The sequence below is a fragment of the Nothoprocta perdicaria genome, unplaced genomic scaffold (genome assembly GCF_003342845.1).
Source record: "Nothoprocta perdicaria isolate Ctin4 unplaced genomic scaffold, notPer1 scaffold_311, whole genome shotgun sequence".
Classification (NCBI taxonomy): Eukaryota; Metazoa; Chordata; class Aves; order Tinamiformes; family Tinamidae; genus Nothoprocta; species Nothoprocta perdicaria.
In genome coordinates, this window is record NW_020455546.1 from 541,242 (window position 1) to 566,788 (window position 25,547).

At 42.5% G+C, this 25,547-nt stretch overlaps 1 protein-coding gene across 2 annotated transcripts in view; it reads left to right on the forward strand.

The window, feature by feature from the left end:
* The window catches only part of FARP1 (FERM, ARH/RhoGEF and pleckstrin domain protein 1), a 154,740-nt gene that overhangs the window by 78,908 nt on the left and 50,285 nt on the right, over window positions 1-25,547 (forward strand). For both annotated transcript variants that reach the window (XM_026042710.1, XM_026042711.1), the window contains exons 2-7: window positions 9,756-9,860; window positions 14,405-14,447; window positions 15,632-15,710; window positions 18,892-18,989; window positions 23,644-23,758; window positions 24,944-25,091. In XM_026042710.1, coding sequence (XP_025898495.1) covers window positions 9,756-9,860; window positions 14,405-14,447; window positions 15,632-15,710; window positions 18,892-18,989; window positions 23,644-23,758; window positions 24,944-25,091 — 588 coding nt within the window. The remainder of the gene's footprint in view (window positions 1-9,755; window positions 9,861-14,404; window positions 14,448-15,631; window positions 15,711-18,891; window positions 18,990-23,643; window positions 23,759-24,943; window positions 25,092-25,547) is intronic.

Consider the following 25,547-nt stretch of genomic DNA (forward strand, 5'->3'; position numbering starts at 1 on the left):
CCCTCTCAGCCTTCTCTTCTCCAGGCTAAACAGGCCCAACTCACTCAGTCTCTCCTCCTATGAGGAGAGATGTTCCAGTCCCTTAATCATCTTTGTTGCCCTCCCCTGGACGCTCCTTAGAAACTCCACAAGTCCAGTCCAGTGGTACTAAGTTCTGTACCCTATTGATAAAATGCTTTCTCCTTCTCCTATCAAAATAAAAAGAAAAATACATACAGTTTTGAATAGTGGAGCCCTTGCTTAGGTAAGAAAGATCACATGGGGACGGATGCAGGAATCATGAGAAGCTTTTGCTGTGTTGCGTTTGGTTTCTCTGTAGCGTTAGGATTAATGCCTTGCCTCAGTGTTACCCATTTCTTTTCCATTTTTGTGTCTTGTATTTGTATAATTTCTGCGGCTTAATTAAAGGGCTTTACTGGCGTAATAGCTAAAATAATAAAATACTTTCAAATAAAAGTAAATAACTTCTTTGCATTCCCAGTCTGGTTTTGTATTTCATAACTCTCAGGATAGTTATAACTGTGCAAATGGCCACATTCTCAGTTGCGTGTAAGGTTTCTGTTTTCACATTTGATGACTTCACCATTGTTTATTCTTTATCCCAGGAAAGCATTTGCTTTTAGCTGGAGAAAATGAGGAAAACTGCACAGGCGAAGAACACAAGACCAGAGGAGAAAGTGGCCTGAGTAATAGAATGATGTTATTTTCTTCTGAAACACTAATTGACATTGAAAAAAAGAAAACCCAAGGAGGTGGCTAGAGGGTTTTTCCTTGAAACATAGAGAAGTGGAAAAGTGGGAGGCCAGGGCGGTTCCCAGAGCTTGGGGTTTCCATTCCCAATTACCCGCTGGCTGCCGCCTTGCTGAATTACACAGGCTGCACTGAATGGGGCCATTCTGTTCCGCCTCGAAAGCTGTGGGCTATGAAATACAATCCGAGGGATTTTTAACGAGCTCTGAAGCTCCGTTTTAGAAACAAGGGGAGCAGTATGCTGCTAAATAGCACCGAGGCTGGCGGGTTAAACTCATGCAGCCTTTTGCTCRCGGGGAGGGAAAGTAATATCAACATTTACTTGACAGGTATGTGTTTACTTGCAGAGTTGAGTCAAACAGCTTTCTGTGCAGCAAACTCTGTGAAAAATGAGGGTGCATCTGCCTCACATCAAGCTCTCCTCTGGTTGCTGAAAACAAGAGCTGTGGGGTTGGGCASTGTCATGATGTATGTTGCTCTGCAGCAGCACCGGCTCTTGAGGTGCTCTCCCAAAGAGCTGCCACTGTTGGATGCCCACCAAGGCTCTTGCTGTTACTGCTGTGTTGACTTCGGGTGTCTTTCTCCAGTCTTAGCATGAACCTGGTCTTGGAGAAATGCACAGGTTTGTTGTTACCTTCCCTTTTTTCTTTTGTGCCGCGTCACAAATCAGTTTGCTCCAAGATCTGGAGCTCATCATGGGCTGGCTCTGGTTCTTCCAGGTCGTCCCTGTTTGGCATCAAGCCTGTGACACTCTTTTGAGAAGAAAATAGTCTCTTCCCAAAGGGAACGTTTGCCTTGCTACCAGAATAAAGAACCACTACCAGATGCTCTTTAGTTTTGCTAGTAAAAACTAGGTAGATGTGACTCAATATTAGCAGGAGCTAACTTAAGGGAGTAGGATAATATATTTTCAGTAACACTTATCACTGTCCTTTTAATGTCTGGTGGTTCTCAACCACACGGGGACTTTAAAATAATGTTATAGTTATTTTGCTTTAGAAACAGTGGCTCTGGCAAGAGTCTTGGAAGACTCAAGAGCCATGAAATTCTACAGCTTTAAAGCTGGTTAAAAGACTGTCTGGGCTACTATCGACTCCCACCAAATCTGTTACATGGTTTTTGGAGTTTTAAGGAAGCCAACAGTAGCACCTATGTTACAAGGACAAGACTTTGGGCTTTTCAGGAGGTGAATTAGTCTGTGCAGAGACCCATTGCTGCAGTTTGTTTGGGTGTTTTGTTTTTTTGATACAGAAATCCATGTTCCCCAGAATCCATCTTCATGTGAAGATGTGTGTTGTCTCCATCAAAACAATTTCCAAGAGTCTCAACCTCGCAAAAATGGCACCTTCAGCTGAGTTCATTAGCTGAGGGGATCACAGCAATGCTTTTAAGCAGATAAGGTGATTTTGAGCAGTATGTCACGTGTATGTATTTTTTTTTTTCATCAATACAAAGTTGGTGCAAAGTTGGTTGTATTTTTCTGAGAGCTAGATGTCAACTTGTTAAAAATGCTATAATGCAGTAAAAGCAGAGAGCCGTGGAACTAATCATGAAGCGTTTTACGACTGCTTTTCACCATGACTAGTGTTTGGTAATAAACAGATACATATGAAGAGCACAGTGACCAAAGGCTGAATGTTGTTGATGTGCAGACCTAGTGGACTCGAGGTGCCAGATCTCCATGGGCATTGCTGACAGTRTGAATTGTTCTGTGGGATTTTGTCCCATGGCTTGCATCACTTCCCATGACTTTTGTCCCCCATGGCTTCTTGGGGAAGAAGTTCTCCAGGCCTCTGTTTCTTTGGTAGGCTCTTCTTCACGAAGGACTTTACTAGTTTTGTGCTAGATTTTGCTGTCACTGCATCAGATAGAGATTACAGTAATTCAAGGGATGGAAAAAAGAACTACCAAAAAGAAATTGCATCATTTTAGCTGAAGATGATTGGTGAGTGCATGGCGAGCAAGGCTCAGTTCTGAAGCTTCTCTTCTCTTCTCTTCTCTTCTCTTCTCTTCTCTTCTCTTCTCTTCTCTTCTCTTCTCTTCTCTTCTCTTCTCTTCTCTTCTCTTCTCTTCTNTCTTCTCTTCTCTTCTCTTCTCTTCTCTTCTCTTCTCTTCTCTTCTCTTCTCTTCTCTTCTCTTCTCTTCTCTTCTCTTCTCTTCTCTTCTCTTCCTCACTGGCTAGAGAACCCGCCATGTAAGTGTGGGTTGCATTTGCCCATTAAGTTGCAAAACTGTGATTTTATGAGCCGAAGAAGAAGAGACCAAGCGGAGCCTCCGGTTCCAGTAGCTGTAGTGAGCTGTAATTATGGAGATCTACAGCTACTTGAGGAATTACTGTGGCTGCATTTTGTATGCCTAATTCTGCTGTAAGAAAAAGTTTAATCAAGCACTACTGGAAATAGCCTCATCATACAATTTTACATTAGATTTGCTAGATCATCTTTTCTTTTCGGTTCCATGCTATTTAGCTATTGAAGAGGATTATTTAGAAGCAGAAATAGCCCTTTCTATGAATGATAAGCATTCATTTTTTTCACCTGAACTTTATAGGTGGCTATTTCTGGTCAAGTTGCTTTGGGGGAGCAGAAGAGAGTTTAAAATCTAGTTGGAAAATCATTCTGCTCTTGCCTTTTTTTAGCAAGTATTTTGACAGAAGCCAGTTTATCACAGTCAGAAAACCAGGAGCATTACAAAGCTGTCCATGATCAAAAGGAGAAAATTACATGTTTCTATAGGAGCAGGCGCTAAAATATAGCTATTAAAAATACTTCCCTATGTATTTTTACTTCGGTAAATGTTTGTTGTGTTTATTTATTTTTTATTTAACTAATAATTACAGCACTAAAACTAGTGCAGGTTTTTGATGATTTTTTTTAAGGGCAAGCATTTGACATAGAACTCACCTGAAGCAAAAATCACTGTGTTTTACAGTCATACTACTGTATGTTATACATGCTGCCAACAGCAGTGCTCCAGGCACTATAGAAGGGGAGAACTGGCTGAAAAGGGAGAAAAACTTACATGCTGAGTGCAAGGTAGGAAAACAATGCACTGAAATCTAAAAATTTAAAAAAAAAAATTATAAATAGTCTCATTGTACACCAACAGCAGATGATCGATTGCCTTTTTTAATGCGGAATAAGACTTATTTGAGGCACTTGGCCTCAGTGCTGCCTTTCATGGCATGTATATTGTGCAGTCTGTGCAAGAGCGCGTGGGATCCGGCCATTTGACTACACTGAGATGGGAAATATCTTGAAACAAGTGAAGTATTGGTGGTAAGTAGTAGGATATCATGAAAATTTGGCCCCTTGTACAGCCCCCTTCCAAATGGGAATGAACCCTTGTGGCTGCAGGTCTGCATCCTGCAGGAGAAGGAAAAGAGGAGAGGAGAGCAGAGGGTACCTGGAGCCACCATGGGGGTAGGTCCAGGACAGCAACTCCCAGACCAAAGCTTCTTGCTTTTAATTCCATTTCTAAACAATAGACACCTGCTAAATACAAAATATGCATTTCTTTTTCTACCCCAAACAAGTATGAAATCTATTTCCTGATGCTGCCAGTTTTGTCCTCCTGCAAACAGTTTTTGAGCTTCCTTGGAAGTCTAAGTTTCAGCAGAGGTTGTTTGTTTAAGAAGCCCATTGCTCATTCTCATATCTGAAGTTATTTTTTGCTTATCATGAACCCATTTTTGTTTTCATATATATTTATACACTGACAACTTTGTATAACTGAAAAATTCATGCTGCTGAGGGTGTGGGGTTGTTATTTTTAGTGATGATTATGACAGTACACGGCTTAAGAAATAGTCATGAAAATGCTGGATGAAGATTTTGCTGTCAATTCAGTAGTTAAACTGATACACAAAAGTAATTTGGAGGTCACATTGATCTGAAATAGTAGAGCTTCCTAGGAAGATATCTAGTGAAAGAACTTTTTAAAAGTTGCTTTGTATTTTAATATTGGTAAAGGTAATATTTAATTTTTTTTTATTAATAGTTAGCTTGACCTAAATTGTGGAATTTCACTTTTGAATTTGAACCCTCAAAACATGATAGGGGAAGTGCATTAAGGAARGAAATATGTCTTTATATTATGGTAAGTGGGAATAATGAGTATACCTTTGTCTTTTGTCTGAAAATAAAGGAGTTATTTTCTGGTTATCAGTTTAAACTAATTTCCTAGAAATTGAAATAAACAATATTAAAAAATGCACAAATGCACACACACAAATACGCAGAAAACCTTTTTTCTGGTCCATTTGCAGCAGTTTTAAAGGAGGAAGAGAAAGCGAATAGTCCATGTTTCCGCATGAAACTCTCTTCCCTTRGCAAAGACACTGATGAGACTTACATTTTTCAGATATTCCGAAGAAGGTGTTTATTTTACTTCTTTGTAACCTGACATCATGGCCCAGTAACATTTTAAAAAAATATATAAAAAAAACACTTTCAATGAGAGATCTGTTCAGTGTGAGTTCAGATTAGCTGGGCAGGTAGGTAAGACTRGTAAAAAGGCTGTTTGATCCTGAGCAGATACATATGCATGAGTGTATGTATATGTGTGTGTGTATATACTCACAMACACGTAAATATATATGTAGTAGATGAATTTGAGAGGAGAAAAAAAATGTGTCCAAACTCCCTTCTTCTAACGTCTTGGAAGATTTTCAGATGCTATACGTTCTCTTTAAAAATTTCAGTGTAACAAGCTGTGCCGAAGAATGATCTGAACAAGTATCTAGAGGGATATATCTTTYAGTATTTGGAAGAACAAGTATCTAGAGGGATATATCTTTTAGTATTTGGAAGCCTCCTGAAAGTGAAAGAATTGTTAAATCTATTAAAGTATTTGTCGCTGGAAGGTGCATAAATAACTTACTGTTTTGGATTTGGGTGGGAGTAAAGGGAAGGTGAATTGAGTAATGCTGAAATAATGAGCAGTAATATTGAAGTAATGTGTTGGATGCACAGTGCGTGATGCGGGCTGCTGCGACTCGGTACCTTCATGGCTTGCAGCTAAATGTGGTTATGCACATTATTCATAATTTAGGGCTTACTGGCCTGCCGTTCCCTGAAAATGTAAAATGTCTTTTAAAATGTAATATCACAGAGCTAAATGAAAGGCCAGCTCAAAATACATTAAGCAAAAAGGCTTATGTAGCTTGAAATCGGTAAGCTTGTTTTCACTGCARTAACATTGTAATGTTGTTTCGGAGTGGCTGAAAACTGCCTCAAGAGAGGAGTGGGAATGCCCTGCTACCCACATRGCAGGGGGTCACCTCATCTAAAATTAACCTTATAAAAGGGAGCTGTGGGGACTCCCTTCCAGCACGGCATCCACACAGCTTATAGGGAGGTACCGGCCTCGCCACCAACCGTCATCCTGGGTGACTTCCTTGTGACGTGAGTACCTCATCCTCCTCACTGGGTCTTCTCCTGCAGGTCAGCCCTGGCTGGTTTTGGTGTGGGCACTTGCTCAATGAGGCTTCTACACAACAAGAGGTGCCCTGACACCTTGGCCCCATGCCCAACATGTTTGGCCCTATGGATGAYCACCAGATGCCTCAGTCTCGTGCCCTTTGTGTTTGACCCTATGRATGACCATCTTGGCCTTTGCCTGGTCTAGCCGAGTGCTGCTGGCACTTGGCATCTCAGACGTGACAACAGGGTTTGGTGGCTACGTTGTCCCGTAGGCCCTGTAGCCGTGGTCAAACCCGACCCCGCTGCYGGGTGCAGATGAGGTCATGGCTTGGGGTGCTCGTTCCTGAATGCGTCCTCTGTCCGCTCGTGTTTACTGCGRCCTGAGTGACAGCTCGTTTGCTTCCCTACTCAGTGCTCTCAGAATTTAATTTATTGTGTTTAAATTTTTCTGTAGAGATGTCATGGAACTGCACTGAATTAGCATCTCTGTAAGACCRACCAGTTCCTGCATTTTTGAACACTATACTTCTAGTCCCACCAGAGGAAGGGTGTCATCAGGCTCTGAATCTCAGCAGCGCTTRTACACACAGTGTTTCCTCTTGAATGAACTGTCACGTTTCATTTTGCGTTAGACAGATCAAAGCAGAGTTTAGAATAATAATCTTATTTACAGCTACTTGAGTAAGAAACATTTCACGTTACAGGGGCACGCTCCAGAGAAAATGCCAAGCGACATAAATGCTATAACACTGCCGTACCGTTGTCTGAACRCATATTAGCAATGAACTTTATGGAAACACTCATCAGCTTTTAATCAGCTGCTTTCCCTCCTGGTGTGAGCTCGGGCAGGTTCGCTCTCCTTAGCTAACCTCGTGCTGCGTGGTGCTGCAAGGGGCTCCCATCTTCTCTCCCTGTCCATCAAAAGCCTCCATGGTGCCTGATGCACCTTCTTCGCTGAGAGGGAGGTACAGAGTTTCATCTCTGTCCACCAGGAGTCCATCATCCATCAGATACTTTAGTAAGACGTGTTGATGGCTTTAACCCAGCTGGTCTGAAAAGCAGCTTTTCCATTTTTCTGGTTATGCATGTGGATGAAAGCAATGTCCTTGGACACAAGCAGGTCCTCTGCTCTGCAGCAGCCTTGGCCAGACTTGTCGGCACACTGGGGCATTTGACTGGCATCGTCAAACCTAAATCTCTTCCACGTGTATTTCTGAAAACTAGGGTAGTTACTACCTCATATCTAATGTTCCTTTAATATCATTCAGTTGTCTCTAATAAAGACAAGCTCTTTACAAGCTCTTTTCATTTTTGGCCAGTGATAGGACAAGGGGAGATGGGCATAAGCTGAAACACRGGCAGTTTCATCTCTATGAGAAGAGGAACTTCTTTCCTGTGAGGGTGCCAGAGCCCTGGCACAGGCTGCCCAGGGAGGCTGTGGAGTCTCCTTCTCTGGAGATCTTCCCAAGCCGCCTGGATGCCGCCCTGGGCCCCGTGCTCTGGGTGTCCCTGCTGGAGCAGGGGGGTTGGACTGGATGATCTCTAGAGGTCCCTTCCAACCTTGAATATTCTGTGATTCTGTGATAAAATACACTTACTACGAAGTCGTTTCATTAAGAGACGATGGGTGGTGCAATGGATGGGCTGAGCAGTGTTGGAAAAGCCCTGCCGTAACCAGCAAAAGAGGTGTCACTACTAACATGGTCTGGGCATTGGTCTGCACAAGGGATTCCAGTTTGGTGAGGCTAAGGAACATGAAGAGAGTGTAGTGCTCAAAYATATTTACACTTCAGATTTATTTTACATGGCGTTACACCAGATCAAAAGTACCCTGTCTAGAAAAAATAATAATCTTCTTTTCCTTGTCTCTGGACCCTCTTATTGACTCTCTGAGATGATTTCTTTTTAGTTTCTGCATGGTAGGTCATGACAAATGCTTCAAAAAAACAGTCCTATCTGTGCTTGTTCTCGGTCTGTTTTCTGCCARTATTTGCAAGACTGTTGTTTGCCATAGCGAATACTAACAGCAATTAATATAATCACACCAGTGAACTTTGCTTCCTGGTGGCGTAGATCTGTCCAAGGCAACCTGAGTAAGCTGGGAAAACCTGCTCAGCAAGTTTTCCTGCCCAGTGAAYTTGGCTTTTCCCTTCCAGCTTCATTTTCCAAGGGTCCGGTCATCGCGCCCTGCATCCCTGAGGCGACTGAGCCCYGTGGTGGTGGCACCTGTGCTGCCCTTAGGAAAATGTCACCTTCATTACTCTATTAGTAGCCTAGCTAGCCTAGCTGATTCTCCTAGCTAGTAGCCTACCTGCTGGGCATTTCCCTTTCTCCAAATATATTGCACAAGATGGCATGAAATTCCTGTGGAGAGATGCTTCGTGCTCAGGATCACAACTCGAAACCCAGCCTGTCCTACGTGAAGCRTTTGGGAACTTGGTCTGTCACCAGGATATGGAGACCAGGCACTATCCTGACGAACCTGAGGGGCTGGAGGCCAGGGGAGCCACTGTGTGCAGCAGACAGCCTGCTAGCACAGGGCACTTGTCAGAGATGAGGAGTCTGGGCTTGGGTTTGTCCCTCAGGTTCAACCCACTCGCTGACTTGAGCTGCTAATGCGTTGTTCTATTACTGCTCTTTCTTTTTGCTTTACTAATTATTTACCCKGTGAAAAGCTAGGTTGAGAGCAAGGTCACTTGTCCCGGCTGTGAGCAGGAACATGGATGTGGGTTTCAGCTAACTGCGGAGCTTGGGCTGCCTAATGGGTCATTAATTATTCTGAAGTGAGCGGAGATGGCCTTTTCTCAGGACATCTATTGAGTTAAAATAGGYGCCAGGAACAAAAATATTTGATTTTAGTGCTTGCTGTCTTACACTAAAAAGTGTGTGTCGGGGGGGCGGTTGGTGGTTTTTTTTGCCAAAGTATCACTGGTGAGCCCTAATTCTCGTAATGACTGCATAATATCTGCCGTCAGCATGGATTTAACCAATGTGCTGCTCAGAAGYACCCTGGCAAACAGCAAAGCCATTGCCTCCAAGAGCTGTAACGTTTTGCAAAAACATCTGGCCTTTGTAGAAGAAAGGTTTCTCTGGTGAGAATGGCAACGTTTCCCTCGACTCCTTGGGGCTGGTGGGCAGCTCAGCGTAGCTCGTGCAAGGCTGGAGCCACCTCGGGCCTGGTAGCTGTGCCCTCAGCCTAAACCCATGTGAGACCAAGGCCTGGGCCTTGAACGAACGCATCTGTGCCTGGCAGACAGACCAGAGCCTTGCGTTGTGTGTGGTGGGTCTGCCTGTGAGCAGGAGGGTTGGACTAGATGATCTCTAGAGGTCCCTTCCAACCTCAACCAGTCTGTGATSTGTGAGCTTGGTCTTGCCTGAGTCTGAGGTGTCATCCAGGGAGGGCCGGTTATCCTCCTGGATAGGCCTGTAAGTTTGGCTGGAGAATCCGCTGAATTTGTAAATGGCATCCACAGTGTTGTTTGCTGGACAATATTTTAGTCTGATTAATTGTTCTGTCACTTATTCTAAGTATTTGTGTTTTTCTGCAGTGTGTAACCTTAGGTTTTGGTCTCTTCTTTGCAGCAAAGGGCTCCAGGGAAAGTTCTGCATGATGCYGTCTGCAACCACCTGAACCTTGTTGAAGGTGACTACTTTGGCCTTGAGTTTCCTGATCACAAAAAGATGATGGTATGTGAAAAGGGATCATTTTCAACTGCTTTTCATTTGTATGCACGCGGTATTCTTCCTTCTTCTCCTTACTTAAAAAGTATATTTAAGTCTGAATCTCCAAGAAAATAGAACCTTATTTTTCCTTTTTTTTTTTTTTTTTTAAAGTGCTCATTCCTGCAGGAGTCAAAGAAATGTTTTTAGAACCTGATGACTCCTTTCAGGTTTCATCCATGTTGAAAGTACCAGGTAATTCAGACATGAGAGGGAAAGCAGTTTATCTCCAATAGGTTGCACCAGAGAAGCCAAAGGCTGGTTGGGCACAGGGCACAGAGCTGATTTGYGATCTTTAACAGCCTGCTTAATTTGGAGTGCAAAGATAGATAGTGAAATCWTGCTCCATAAACTGGGCAAGTTGCAATAGCTGTGACACACTTCCACAAGAAATGTAGTGGGACAAGAAGACACATAAGATATAACAAAAAAAGGAAAACAAAATGATGAAAGCGCTGTCTGTAGAGCAGAGGGCCACGGGCAGGTGTGCAGGTCCTGGCCCAGCACACCCTGAGCAGGTGCCTGCAGCCTGCACACACTGCATTAACAGTTCTGGGGTAGAAACAGGCTCACGTAGGAGGAGCAGTGACCTCTTCCTTCTTTTTCTGAAGTTTGTTTCACTGCAGATTTGCTGTGTGACCTTCTGGTGTATGTGCTGGCTGCCTGCGTTGCTAGGCCAGTGCATTCAGGTACATACTGGRTTTCATTCCTGGTCAGTGAGTTCTGCACCAGTTGCCTGGTTGACCTAAAGCAGATGACTTTGAACAATTAAGGAAAAAAAAAAAAAGAAAGGGTCTTAGGATCTTTGAGTGTAGATAGTATTTCTGTAAGGAACAATATTTCTTAACTGAAGACAAAAGAGGATTTATTCACTTCTGCATAATCTGTTGTCAGGCAGTAGTGATCACATAGTTTGAGGTCAACTATAATTAAAAGGGAAATTGCAAAAAGAGTTTTCAGCCTTTTAAAAAGTGATCCATTTCAGTTTGCTCCTGGATTTACATGAARCACAGTTTGCTAGAAAATTTCCTGCTCTGCCATACATCCTCAGTGAACTCTTCAGATAGCTAACAGCTGAACAAAGCACTTCAAAACAGTGTGCCTGTACAGTGCTGTCACACYAGGGTCCCCATTAACACAGACAAACGGACCTTACAGACAAATCCTAGCGTCCTGTGCATATACAGCTGCTCCTCAGCTCCAGAACAGGAGGATACCTTTGCTCTTCAGCTCCAGAACAAGAGGAGAGCAGGTCATCTGGTCTGACCATCTCCATTTCACAGGTCATCGCRTTTCAGCTGAGTGACCCTCTGTTTTGCTCAGCGCCCTGAGAGAGGGGAACAGGTTTTGGTCTTGTGCAAACAAAGTGGTTTATTTGCTCGAGACAGAAGCAGGGGAGAGACTGAGGTTCTGCCAGCCCTTGCAGGCCCTTGCAGTGGCCAAGATTTGACCATGTGGAAATAAGTCCAGATGATCCCAATGGGGGAACCAGGGCTCTTGGATGAAGAGGAGGGCAGAAAAACCCAACTGCTATTGCCATTTTGCCCTAAAAGAAACCTCCTCCACACATCCAAGAGGGTGACCCATCTGCCCTGCCCTTGGGGTAGCAGCAGCCGAGCGGGTGCACGTGCCAGTTGACGTGTGTCTGCCCTCACCTTTGCTTCTGGGAAAGGAGGAGGTGCCCAGATCTGGCCCCCATCTGGCCAGCTGTGCCCCAAGCCTGGTGCACGTCAGTGGGCAGGATACAGTCAGCTCCCTAAGAGCAGAGCACAGGAGCTCTGAAGTGTGAGATTTGGCTGTGAGTGATGGTTTCAGTGGAGGACTACACCAGCGTGAGCCATATTTACACTTAAGCTGTAATGCCAGTTTGTACGGTGCAGGGGAGATAAATGTTCCTGTGGGGTTTAAAACTTCCCGAGCTTCTTGCTGGCTGTAATGCAGAACGTGAGCATCGGGCATGCTAGAGAATTTGCAGCTAATTGTGCATCTAAGAAATAAAACATACACGCATATTTTACTGTGTATGCTTTAAATGGGCTGAATTGCTGCTCTTCCAGCATACCGAGGTAAAAAGAAAAAATAATAACTATTTGGAGTGTATTTGTTGGGATGTTATCATGCGTGAGGTATGATATTCACAGTTCAGCTGAGCTTATTCCAGCACGCAGGGCTGCAGACCCGCTCCTGGGCATGCTGGCAGGGGGATGTCGGGATGCCTGGCAGCTGTACATGTGCCAGAGGGCTGCAGGTGGAAGGGAGAAGACCTGGAGGGTCTGAGCACTGCCCCAGCAAGGAGAAGTGAGGCACGGTGCTCAGGCCTGGGATTTTACAAAGAGTCCCCACACTTGATGGAGGCCCGGATTCCTCTGCTGCTGGAATCCGATCACTGTCAGAGTCTGACACAGTCTGACTTTGCTTAAAAAATAAATAATCGAGCCTTTTTAGTCCCAGAGGAGACTGAGGTCATGAATCCAAATTTGAATCCCCACGTTATTTCTCATTTCTAGTTTAAAAACCATCCTCAGAATGACTCTGTATAGACTGAGAGTGGGAACTGCAAGGTGCTTAAGTTTCAATTGCTTGGGTTTGATGACACTGATAAGTCTTGTTTTTGCTCCACATTCCTCCTTCCTCCCCACACACATGCAGCGTGTACATTACTAGTGTCCAGCAATCTGGTAAAGGATGTTCTAACTTGCTTACAAGGGAAAGCAGAGAAAGGAACAGTGCACAAATGTGCTTGTGTTATATCCTATACCTCCCAAGGAGAGAGAGAGGATAAGACTTTGTTCAATCAAATAAAATATATGACTTCCACATTCATGTAAACTGGCTGTTTCCTATTCAGGATATTTTTTTCTCCCCTAAACTTGGCAAAGCTGCTGACCATCATAGCAGATTAGGTACATGCCAACTTTCTGAAACAAAACAGTTTAAAAATACTGAGTTGCCAAAAAGTGTCAGAAGCAATTAAACAAGCGATAAACTCCATTTGCCTGTTCCCGGACAACAAAACTCCTTCAAAAAAAATCACTTCCAGAGGCTGAGAAACTTAAAACAATTCCATTGAGAAACATGAGCAAGGCTAAAAGCGCAGGAATGTGAGGTCTGGGCTAATTGGAGATACTGTTCAAAGTACCTCGCCGGTATGGGAACTATGGAAATAGCAAACAACATCACAGCAGTTGTAACAGGAAAAGATGCCTGTTTCTGTCTGGCTGCTTGGATGATTTTGTACGATGGAAATTTTGGGTATGTTTCAGTCTCTGCATAATCTAAAAATCAAGGTCAGAAATGTGGCATAATCTAAAACTCAAGGTCAGAAATGTATTCATTTTTATATGTATATATGTGAATATATATATTCTTTTACATATAAATATATATTCACATATACATATATATCTTCCAGGAGGAAGACTTGGTTAATTTGTTTTTTAATGGTTTTAACCTTTGTGAAGGTTGTAGGATGTTCCTCCCCAAATTCTAGATGTCTCCAAGGAAGGCTCCATGCAGTACAGCGAGATAACAAAATACAAATCCTGGGTTTAGTTATCAGCTGAGCTCTGTGAGCTGTCACACTCCTTCAATCCCCATAGGTTGTTTGGCTTTTATCTCCCTCAGCTTTCTGTAAGCTGTGYGAGGAGGAGCAGTGATTTATCCAGACCCTTCCAGCTAAGACTGCTGTATGAGGCTGTAGGCCCTGGTCATGGTATTTCCATCTATTGCTTCCCTTTGGAAAGCTGGGGAAAAGACCCACACAACTTCCTCAAAAAATGGTATGTTAAAAAAGAGATGAAAATAAAGCATTTGCAGAAGTTACACTGCACCCAGTGTGCTTAGGAAAGCCCAGATTTATGGAAGGGAGAAAATAATGGGCTGCTGAGGAGTCAGCTTTCTTTCCCCCTTTAAGCTGGGCCTGCCTTGTGCTCTTGACCATCAAGCACCTCGTCCTTTCTGCAGGTAGCAGTGACAAGAATCCTTAATCTCCTTGGGATGATGTGGGGATCTCCGCATCAACATCAAGCCTCACCAGAGGACTCCTTTGGAGACCCAACACCAGGAGACTGTTGTTGTCTTCTCATTTCTCTATTTGCCMAACACTCCCAAAGCAAAGGCAAATATCAGCCCCTTCCTGTTGCCTTTCTGTAGGTTAATGCAGGTGCTGCTGTTGGCTTATGCTGGTGCTGGCTCAGGCCTCCCCGGCGGGGGCATCCTGATGGTATTCTTGAGGGCCACAGTGGCAGCATAGGATGTCCCTTCATTTCTTGTTTCAATTTCCTTTGTGCAAATTGACTGGATAATGGCCTAACTTGCCATGATTGCTGCTGCCTGAGATAGATAGGCAAAGGGAAAATCTCTTCCTTGCTGAATGCTGTTTTCCCAGTGCTCTGGATTTTTGCTGCTTCACAAGCTCCATCCTGGAGCAGTTAAATAAGTAAATGAATAACCAAAGCAAAACAGAGATTAGTTTCTTCAGAGATGATAACACCACTTTCTTTTGGTTTTAGGTGTGGCTCGATCTTTTGAAGCCTGTTATGAAGCAGATTAGAAGTAAGTACTTCCTTGCCGTCATTCTTTCTACCCATCTGAGAATAGCTGAATGAATGAGGTCTCTGTCAACTGGTATCATTATCTTCTCAATTTTCTTTACTGAATTGTGTTGGGGTTGTTTTTTATCTCAGTTCTGGCCTTAAAAGCTGTGCTGTGTTTGCTGTCAAATTATGTCGCAGCAACAAATTCTACAGAGCACGTAGACATCAATCACATCTGGTTTTGCCTTTTCTCCTGAAGGGTATAAACCAGTAGTGGGTTTTGGAAGGCTTAGTCAGTCACTAGAAGCATGGGCTTGAGGCAGTGATATCAACACATTTAAATACTGAGGAAGAAAAAGCATGCARCAAAAGAAACACACATTGCTGAAAGGTAGCAGTAATCAGGAAGAAGAAAAAAGAACCAGAAGAAGAAATTAATGGGAAGAAACCAGCCTGTATATTACAGCTGCCCGGGGCATTGCCACAGAACTTGGAGCTATCTTAGACCAAGAGGAGAAAACTGTTGACTTAAAGAAACCAGGGCATGTCATGGTGGGTTGCTGGAGAGGAAAGGGTCCTGTAAATATTCAGCACCCTTGGGAGGAGTAGCAATGAACAGGAAGGGTTTTGATGATTATTTAATTCTTTATCAAATGTCAGCAAAGTAGTTCATTTATGGACATGTGCTCTGGAGATTAGATTTTCATGGGCACCTTTCCAGAGCACATGAYCAGATATAAACCAGTCATATTAGTAACAGTGGATTCTATGGAAACTCTCCTCTGACAGGAGAGAAGCACCCTGTTCCCTTTGTCATTGACCATATTTGTAGGAGTCCAAACAATTGTGCTGCTATTAAGGTAGAAATAATATTTTGATAGTGGACTTGAAAAAAAATAGTCTGTTTTGGTACCCTCCTTTTCAAAACCCAGGTATTACATTTTCGTGGGCCAACTGATACAGTGACTAAAAACAAGCTTGGTTTTGGCAGCATATCCTTTCAGGAAGTCACTGTTCTCTTTTATTGTGCATAAATGTATTTTGCCATTTTTGAGACTATCAAAGATACTAACACAGGATGAAGGTCAGCATGTACCCATGCACTGCATATTCCACCAATCATTCATTGCACATCATTCTGTATAGTCAAATGTGCCCAGCGTGTTACAAATATATCACTAATTTCCTTTGACATTTCTCTAGGACCGAAGCACGTTGTGGTAAAATTTGTGGTAAAATTCTTCCCACCTGACCACACTCAGCTGCAAGAAGAACTGACAAGGTTAGTATTTGGGTAACTGGATTCTTCTAATCTCCAGTGGACAGCGGGGAGAACGTGGGATTTGAGGTGACTGGGTGACAGTCAGTGTCTCTCTCTCAGTACTAACTTGCTGCTATTCACACAACTATTGAATGCAGTTGGAAAAAGGAGCAGAAGATGCTGTTGTGCTCTGTGCTAACAGGTTCTGCAGTGCACAGGAGTTTTTGGCTTCCTTGGATATTGAGGAGCTCTGGAGAGCTTTGCCTTCCTCAAGGGATGACCATTCTGAGCCCTCCAAGCCCCTTTGGGAATAGTGTTGAAGGGTCCTGGGCTGAACCTCGTGCTGGTGCCCTAGAGAGCTCCGCTTGCTGAGGGACATGTGTGAGCTCCACCCCCAGCTTGGGGAGAGCATTTCCACCTGAACTGACCCAGCATCTGGGCACCCTCCCCATAGGGCTAACGCAGACACCAGAAGTTTGCGTGGGTGGGAGTGTGGCTTCTGAGACGGAGAAACGCAAAGATGTGGCTGAAAATGAAAAGTAGAAGAAAAATATGAATATGAAAAATCAAAAGTAGAAGAAAAATGGAGATGAGCATACATGTATGCAGAGAGAGTACCTTAACGGCATGTCAGTGCTCTTCAGTGCTCTTAAAAAAACTTGATTTAAACTCTAAATTTCACACTGTAGGCACAGATAGAAGAGTCATAATTCTGTATGAGTGAACAGGTATTTGAGAMACCTGTTAAAAAAGTTCTTCCTCACTAGCAGATTCTTTTTCAATCAAACGCATTTTATTTTTTGCTGAAACTTTTCAGCTCTTTTTCTGATCTGTAATTGTTAGCTTTTGTAACTATTTTTTTTTCTGTTCTGATTCTCTATTTTCACTCTTYTTTTAGTTTTTACTTTTAATCCTTSCATAGGTTGAAGTCCTCTTCTACAAAGAGCCCTTGTATCTATAGAATGTGCTTTACAAAGAATATCCTTTCATAAGTTGTCTGCACAAAGAAAGTGTTCTGCATTTATCTCTGTCTTGTTTTATTTTGGTGATAGAGCAATGGAATGGGAAAAAAAAATGATTGATATTGTCTACTGGCCTTGATGTAGGAAAAATGAATGTTTACTTGAAAGGGTGAGGAAAAATAATAAAGGCCTGAATGAAAGCTCGTTATGCTACTGATGAAAAATTTCTGTTTCTGAGTAGGTATTCTGCATGCCAGTTGCTTAGTACGTGCACTGTAAATTGATTTTAGTGGTATGTTTCTGCACCTGGAGACATCTTTTTGAATCTTAATGATTTTTTTGGTTAGATTTTTAAATGTATACGTTAGGGACCTTGAGTGTGTAAGTACACAGCAGTCTGTGGGATATGGAAGCATGTCCACTGGGAAGAGCTTCATTGCTTGGAGAAGCAGTTAACACATGGTTTTGGTACTTTGCTTTCCTGCTAGGGTGAGTTCTGTATGACTAGACAGAGATATCTGTCTCTTAGCCTATCCCCTGATTTCTGGAAAGGAGTAAAAAAGAGGACACCGAGCAAGTTTGAAAAGAACATTTATTGAAATCTGCTGTATTATTTMATGTACAGTGTATGTTGGGTCCTTACCTCAGTACCCACATAGTTTGTAGAAGTCAGATCAAACCAACATGATTTGTGTGCATGCTTTCATATCAGCATGATAAGGATTCAAGTTTCTGTGCTTCAAGTAGAGATGAGAGTTTCCTTTCTTCTGAGCAGAGCATGCTACAGGTGAACACTTCTCATGAGAAAATCCCATCTATGTTATTTGGAATATACTTGTGATTGGGAATGTTTTCATTTTGAACTCAGATGAGAATTGATGACTCARTGGAAAGAAGGCAGTTTTCATCTGGTCAGTTCAGTGCTGATGTTCTGATGGTGCAGGTAACCTCCAAGATGTGGCCATCCCTGTTGTCAAATGGTTCACAGATACAAGAAAAACTTAAAGTTACAGTTTTTCACATCTGTAAAAGAAGTGTGTACAAAGGCAGCATTAAACAATTGCCTGGTTTAAATCCCTCCAGGTGTAGTAATGAAATACTTACAGCGAGCTTGCTCAGTGTGTTTCAAAGAGGTGAAAAACCTGCCAACCTTGCAGCTCTTCCTGAGCTCCTGTGGTTCAGCTGTGTAGCAGCTGTACTGCCAGGAACATGTCCCACTGACATTGTCCTGCCCAGGGTATGTAGCATGCCAAGGACTGGGCAACCAGACCAAACACAGCACATTTGAGCTGATATACCAGCAGAGAGGCTCCCCGGACATATATCATGTGTCTGATACATGATTTATTGTCTTTTGTACATTTGTTGTAGTGTAAGGCTGGAGGCTCTAGAAAATGGAGTGTGATTGACTGACACATTTGCAGAAGACAGACTTTCTCACAAAAGAACCAGCAGTCACTGGAAAGCTTATTGATGTGTCTAACCAATTCAGGTTGCCTTTCTCCTACAGTTAATATTTATCTTCAGGAAAGCTGATCTTAGGATGTAATGCTGAGTGGGACAGACTATGCTGATTCCTGTTGAAGCTGGTAGAAATTTAGATGCCGAAGTAATGTAGTAGGCCTCTAGTGTTTCTGCACTTCTGTTTCTTGTTTACCAGCTGTCTGTAAAACTTTCCCATACGGTTGAGATGGTTTGGCAGTGAGGGTGGTCAAAATGGCTCACGCACCAGTAAGGTCCAAAAAGTATCAAAATTAGCTAGAGGTGGTCGGTCCAGATCTTGTTCCCCATTTCCAGGTGAGTGCCAAGGTGGAGGCTTCACGTTCCTTGCGTTCTGCAAGGACCAAGGGATAACGCTGCTTTGTCTGCTGTTGCAGCAGCTCCRCTCTCTAGTGCTGCTCCTCGAGTGCTGCTGAACACGTAATTGCTGTCACATTGCTGCYACTCCATAGCCCTTCCAGATCTCATTGCTGTGTTTAACAGAGAGAGAGGAAGAGAGAAAAAGAGGGAAAGAGCTTGGTTTTGCAAAGCAGCTGCTATGTAATACTAAAATGGTCTATTAGGGCTTTTTTATTATCTATTAGGTTTTATTTCTCCTCTGAGCTTACAAAAATCAGATCCTTTCCCTAGCTTCCACAACGTGAAAGGAACCTGTTGCCAAAAACTGAGTCAGTATTGAAATGCTTTTCCTTCCTTTTTCTCCTGCTTTGTATAACTCCTTGTTCACTTTGATTTCGCAGGTACCTATTTGCATTGCAAGTGAAGCAGGACCTGGCACAGGGAAGGCTAACGTGTAATGACACCAGCACTGCCCTCTTAATCTCACACATTGTACAGTGTAAGTTCCTTTCTGCTCAGGAGGAGCAGCGGGGTGATTAGTTAGACAGGCTTTGCCGGGTTATCTGTTAATGGCTGCCGTGGGAGGAGGGTCAAGCCACATGAGCAATTTATTGCATTTCTGTAGAATGGCATTGAAGGGCAGGTAACTTAAATTTTTTTCCAGTGAAGAGCTCCTTGGCACGGGATTGGCATTTTTAATGCGCTGAGTCTGACAGTCTGACAAGGCTACTCTAAAAAGCAGTTTTTGCAGGTGGCCACAAATAGGTTGAATTCTTCCCCTGAGTTTTATTGTTTATATTTAACATTGTATCGTGTCAGCAGAGCATTCAAATTCCTGGAAATCTGTGTTCTGCTTAGAGAATGTAGCAAATAAACATGCTTAGAATGCCAAACTAAATCAAAGTCCTAAGAAGAAATCACTAGGGAAGAAAAAAAAACAGCAGATTTACTTTTTTTATCTGAAGGTATGCACAATAAAAGTGTTCAGTAGAATCATACATCAGCTTTTTTTCATCATATCAAAGCTTCTTCYATCTTTCAAATCACTTGAAAGGTGATACATGCTCCCCATTTCAAGAAATTACAGTTAGTAGTATTGAGAATAACAGTAGGAAGAAACACTGAGTATGTGTAAACCTTGATGGAAATCCTGATCATAATCAGCCCTAGCTCTGAATGGCCATTGCACAAGCCAGTATTGCATTTTCCACTGAAGTGCTGCGTGGCGTGGATTGCTGTCAGCAAAGACATTTAGAAATCCTTGAGTGATCAATAGGTAATTTTCATGGTGTTTTGTCACAGTCTGTTAGGGCGTTTGGATAGATTCTCATCAATCACTCTTGAAAAGGAAAGGCAGATTTTGCATGATTTTCTATTTGACATGCTCAGTGACCAGTGTTACTGAGGGCAATAAGATGTTGTACTGCAGCCTCTTGGCAATTCTGTATCCCTCATAGCCTTTTCAGGCAGAATGTTTTTGCAGCAAAGACCTTTTTTTCTTTTAAGAAGAAAGCCTTGGCTATTTAGCTTGTTCTGTCTTTCAGTTTTTCCTGCCACTGTGTTCAGCACATCAGCTGTTATTTCTCTTTTCTGACATCTTTTCATCTCTGTGATAGTTAAGAGATACTGGATATCCTGTGCTGCAGTACAGACTGGGGGGTCTCCTCAAGTAGGATATTGTTTCATCCTCTCTTGAGCTCTGCAATTCTGCATGCAGTATTTTCCTTATTCCTTCTACTTAGGTCCTAGTTCATATCTCACTTTCTTTTGATGATTAGTCAATTAAATTCTTCACTGAGCTGCCTGCAGCCCTGGTGTCTGAACTGCTCAGTGGCAACTTGCTTTCCTAAAGCAGCGGTGTAAGAGGATAAAATCCTAGGATGCCCATTCACCTTTGTCTCCTTCCCTCCTTTCTGCCCTTTCCCTCCTCACAGTCAAACACAAATTTAACTCCATGTTTTTCACAGTTCTTCCATTATCCACCTGGCCATTCCCTGCAACACGCAGTGCAGGCAGGCTTTCCTTCCAAATGTGGGCTACAGCATATCTAATTTCAACTTGAAGACTGAGCAAAAGGGCAAATCAACACCAATGCTCTTATGCTATTGAGATATGATATGTTGTTGAGTTGTGGGATTGTTCCCAATTGGGCTGAAGGAGTGTGGTGATTTGAGGCTGTTTTTAAATTTTTGTGCTGTCTTTCCCACTTCTAAACTTGAGGTATAGAGTGATTTTGACTTGTGATCAAGAATCAACTAGTGTTCTCCTTCTGGAGAGTAAGGAAGACAGTTCTGCACTGGAAAAGGGAGCTTTTCCATCCTGGCAGAAGAAGGGAGGCCAGAGAATACTTGCTCAGATGGAAGCAGAATCCACAGTAGCTAAACTGTGATTTTGGGCAGAGGGTTTTGTGTCTTGTGGTGCACCTACKGTGCTGCTCCGCTCACCAGCTCCTCACTGCAACCTGGGCCTTTCTTTCATTTTCCGACATGGTCAGCATACCYCTCATTCCCCCTTTCTTGTGTAATTCTGCTTGCTGGAAGCCTTTGTGCAACCTTCTGTTTGTTGGATCTTTGTGATTGCCCCATTTCTTTATCCATCTTGTGTCTCATAAAGATTTTTCTATGAAAATTGGCTCCCATAAGAGCGTATAGCTGTAGCCTACCCACGTGGTTCTCTTTTGTACTTATTTTCTCTTCAGCTTATAATTCAGTAGCTAAAAAATATTACACATTTGCCTGCAATGAAAATAAAGCTTGACAGCTGATAGCAGTGATGTTATCCAAGTGGAAAGATGGAGAAGGGAGGAGGGTAGGTATTGTGGCTTATCAGTGCTGTGCCTGCCAGSAGTTTCCATGAAGGACTATCTGATTCCAGAAGCCTTTACGTTATGGATACAATTATGTTTAAATAAAATTATAATACGATAGCACATAGATTTTTGTTAAATTAGCCTGTGTATTACAGAATAGATTGTATATGTGAAAGCTTCCATTTGAAAATACTGTTTGGCAAGTGTGAAAAGTGCAGGATTACTTTGGTACAGTGAATGATGCAGAAAGTGAATGTGTCGAGTAAGAAGATGGCCTGATAAAAGGAAAAGAGCTGAAATGTAAAGCATTAGACGCACCAGAAGTATTAATGCGGGCAGAAAATGTAGAGAGTGGTGTGAGGCGCCTGCAGAATAAGAGAGAAGAGATTATGTGGAAGTCAAATCTTTGACTAAAGCACACAAGAAGATTTTAAAGAAGACTTACATGAGAGGCTGGCGCTATTCAAGATCAAACTCCCTCTCTTTCTGGAGACACTGCTATTAGAAAGGAATTCAAGAGGAAGAAGGAAAGCTAGAGAGGGAAGAAGGAGAAACTGCTGAGTGCAGGGTCAGAGAGGACAAATTCAGAAGTAATTTGAAAGCCAAGAGGACAGTCTTGATAATGGATTTGCAGTCTTACAGACGCAAAGAACATTAGAAAAAGCATGTGAGGAAGTAAGAGTTTTCTGTAGTCTTGACCCTGAAGAAAGCCCTACATAAGGGGGATTTAATTACATCTGTGTACAAGGATGTACAAACTATGATGCACATTTTCAAGAGTCAGTGCCCAGCTTGCATCATTTGAGGCCTTGCAAGCCTAAGCAGGACTGTGGCCTCATTAAAAAAGGGAAACAGTCTTCCATTTGAGGTAGGACTAAAAATGGACCCCGAAGATTTTTGTCACTAGGAGCAACTAAAATTGAGGTGATGGAGCTGCTTTTGAGATGAGAACAGTGAGGACCTTTCTGCAAAGGAGGATTCTCAAATGTTCCTTAGTAAGAAAGTCTGTCGTTGAATGTCAGAAGGGATTGTTCAGAGCAGATTGTCTGATCCCCATSCCCTTACTCATCCCATCTTGATTTTCAGTTATTTTTCCAACCTTGACCTCACCAACCTTCTAGGCATTACGAGTAGTTACGTGGCTGCAGCCAGTTTGGGTTGAAAGGTCTTTCATCAGTGACTGCAGACCTCATCTTGCATACCTATGCGAGATGCTCTCCCCTCCACATCTGCAGCTAGATAAAAATCTTTCAAAAATCACCTGCAGTGTCTTAAACATCTACTTACACCCTTCTTTCTTTCTAAACCAGCTCATTTTGGACGGAACTGGATTAAGGCATCTTTTATATGGTGAGGCAGAGGTGGGGTGGTGGTACCCTCAAGTAAGGATGAGGCAAGGATCTGAGCCTGGGTGCCCAGCACYCTGAGTCAACTGCAGAACAGTGTGTCTGTGTGTAGCGTAGATCTAACTTGAGGGATCTGCATTTTAGTTTCATTGACCTTTATAACGGAGCAGCCTTTGCTGTAGAATTAGTCCTGTTATTCCAGCAGGTCTGCAGGCAGAGGCTGGTATCTTGTTCTGTTTAAAAAATAAAATATGAGCAAGATCTTCAGAGATACTCAAGAATACTAGATAGTCATATGGTACCTACACATAGATTGTCCCCTCTCCCCGCAAAAGGGAATCCCACTGAATGGGCTGGGAAATGGAAGGTGGGTGTAACACACTCTTGCACACACTTTATTGAATAACTGCAGCAGATGGGCACAGCTTTGAGGGGGAGGGAGACAGAATCTGTCTCACATTGCTGCAAAATTAGAAGAAGACAAATATTTGAGATGAAGACATGCATGTGTGAAAACAGGCAAAACACAACCCACCCTCTTCCAGTTTGTCCCAGGAGGTGATGCATGGGACTTGGGCCTGGGGAAGAAGCTTGTGCTTGCCTCCTGTGGGGAAGCTGAGCACCTCCATGGGGTGAGAGGCTCGGGGGGCAATGCTGGAGTAGTGCTGCCCTTCTCCAGGTCGTCCCCTTTATTCCTCCACATGAGGCAAGGCAGTGCTGTGATGGCTTCATTGGCTAAACCAACATCTAATAGTTGTGTASTCGGCTGTGGAGGTTGGAGGGAATCCGTGGGCTGCTTCTCACATCTATGGCAGGTGTTTGCAGAGAGGAGAAGGGAGGAATGTGGGGAAATGGCCAAAATGGGAGTTTGAGTCATGAAACCACGGCACAGCTTACAGCAGACGTGTTTGCCTCTCTGCTCTCTTCCCTGCTGTCTGCATCTTTTGGTGCATATCCAATTCACCGCTTTAATATCTCTTTTCTTTAATTCTCCATAGCTGAGATTGGGGATTTTGATGAAACCATAGATCGCGAACACTTAGCAAAGAACAAGTATATACCTCAGCAAGAAGCACTAGAAGACAAAATCATGGAGTTTCACCGTAATCACATGTAAGACTTTTTCCTTTTTTTCCCCCTTTCTTATTGATCCTCTTTTCCTTCAGTGAAATTCTCCCTGTGCAATGTACTTACTTATAGATGGTAAGGACAGAAGATTTAGCCTCTGAGTTTCTCCGAAGTTATGACTGAAAGAAAAAAAACTCCAGCCTATGAGTTTCCTGAAGGTTACTGCTGTCTTTCTCCCGTCATCGTAACAAGATGTTTAAAGAGCAATTGATTTTGATATTCATTCAAGCCTGCAATTATTTTACAGTCTATTTCATACGAAATGCTTCACTGCTGATTTTGTGCATGCAGATATGATTGCAGATGATGACTCTGATCAGGCACTTGTGACAATAGACTCTTTGATTTCAAGGACATAAAATGTTGCATTTTCACCTTTTCATGCTGTGTTTAGGGATAGATGAAGAAGGATTTTAATGATAATTTTTAGGGAAGGCACAGAGTGCATGCAGAATTAAGGATCTGGGGAATAGGATTCAAGATCATGGTGCAAACTGATGCCCCAAGTCCTGGAGAAGAGCTTGGTGGTAGAAAATACAAAAATTAAGAACAAGGCATAGAAAAGTGTATTTCTGCTTTTGAGAATACTTCAGGACTTAAACAGTTTCAATTTGAACTAAAGAGTTGGCGATTAGTGATTGGGAATTTATAGCAGTAATAATCAGAATTTGTATGTAATTTAGTCTAGAAATTTAGTGCTTATGGGCTCACAGCATTTACATTAAGGCTCTTTTGTCTTCAATTTTACTTTTTTAAAAATCATATTCACTTTTACAATGAACAACATTCTTAAAAACCTTTTTTTTATGAATTTTCTAAGCACATATCCTGTGCTATTCCAATGGAAATGTTTCAATATAGAGAGAGAGTGACATCTGTTAAAGAAAATGATTCAAGATCTAGTTGTCTAAGGTGTCTCAGAATTGGAGTGGTCAATATTTCTAATAGCCTGTAAAATCTGTGGATTCTTTGGTATTGGCTTGCACTAAAATGAAATTGTTTTTCAAGCAGATATAAATGTAGSGGTGTGGAACAACCATGAGGATATCGTATCACTGACAGGTTTTAGTCTCTGTGATGATGTGTCTCTTCATTCTTTAGAGAATCCATTGATCTTTGTGAAAAAGATGTGAAGAATTTTGCATTTCTTTCTGTGATTTCATTTTCAAGGGGACAGACACCAGCAGAGTCTGACTTCCAGCTTTTGGAGATTGCCCGTCGCCTKGAGATGTATGGAATACGCTTGCATCCAGCCAAGGACAGGGAAGGGACAAAAATCAACCTGGCTGTTGCCAACACAGGCATTCTGGTGTTTCAGGTTAGAGCTGCTCTAACAGGTTATGGCTGTGTGCTTTATTATATATATTTCACCCATATCTCCCAGAACAGTAAGAATTGCAATACCCCAACCATGTCTTCAAGAACTTTGTTGGAAAAATAATTWAAAAAAAAAAACTATCTTTTTTTCTTTTTTTTTTTTCCCAACAAGCCACCTTATTCCTTTTATAGTTGCATTATATCCTTCACTTCCAGGGATGTTTGCCTTATTCGCACACACAGGCTGGACGTTGTTACCATTATAAAACAACTATTTATTTTAGCCACTTAACTTTACTTGAAGTACTATGATGAGTGTTTCCAACTTAAAAACCAAATGTCTCTATAGTAAACCTACAAAACTGAAGCATGAGCAATTGAAGCATGAGAACTTGAAGCACTTGAAGCATGAGAACATCAGGACGTTGTTGAGAAGTGCACACATCTCAGATAATTG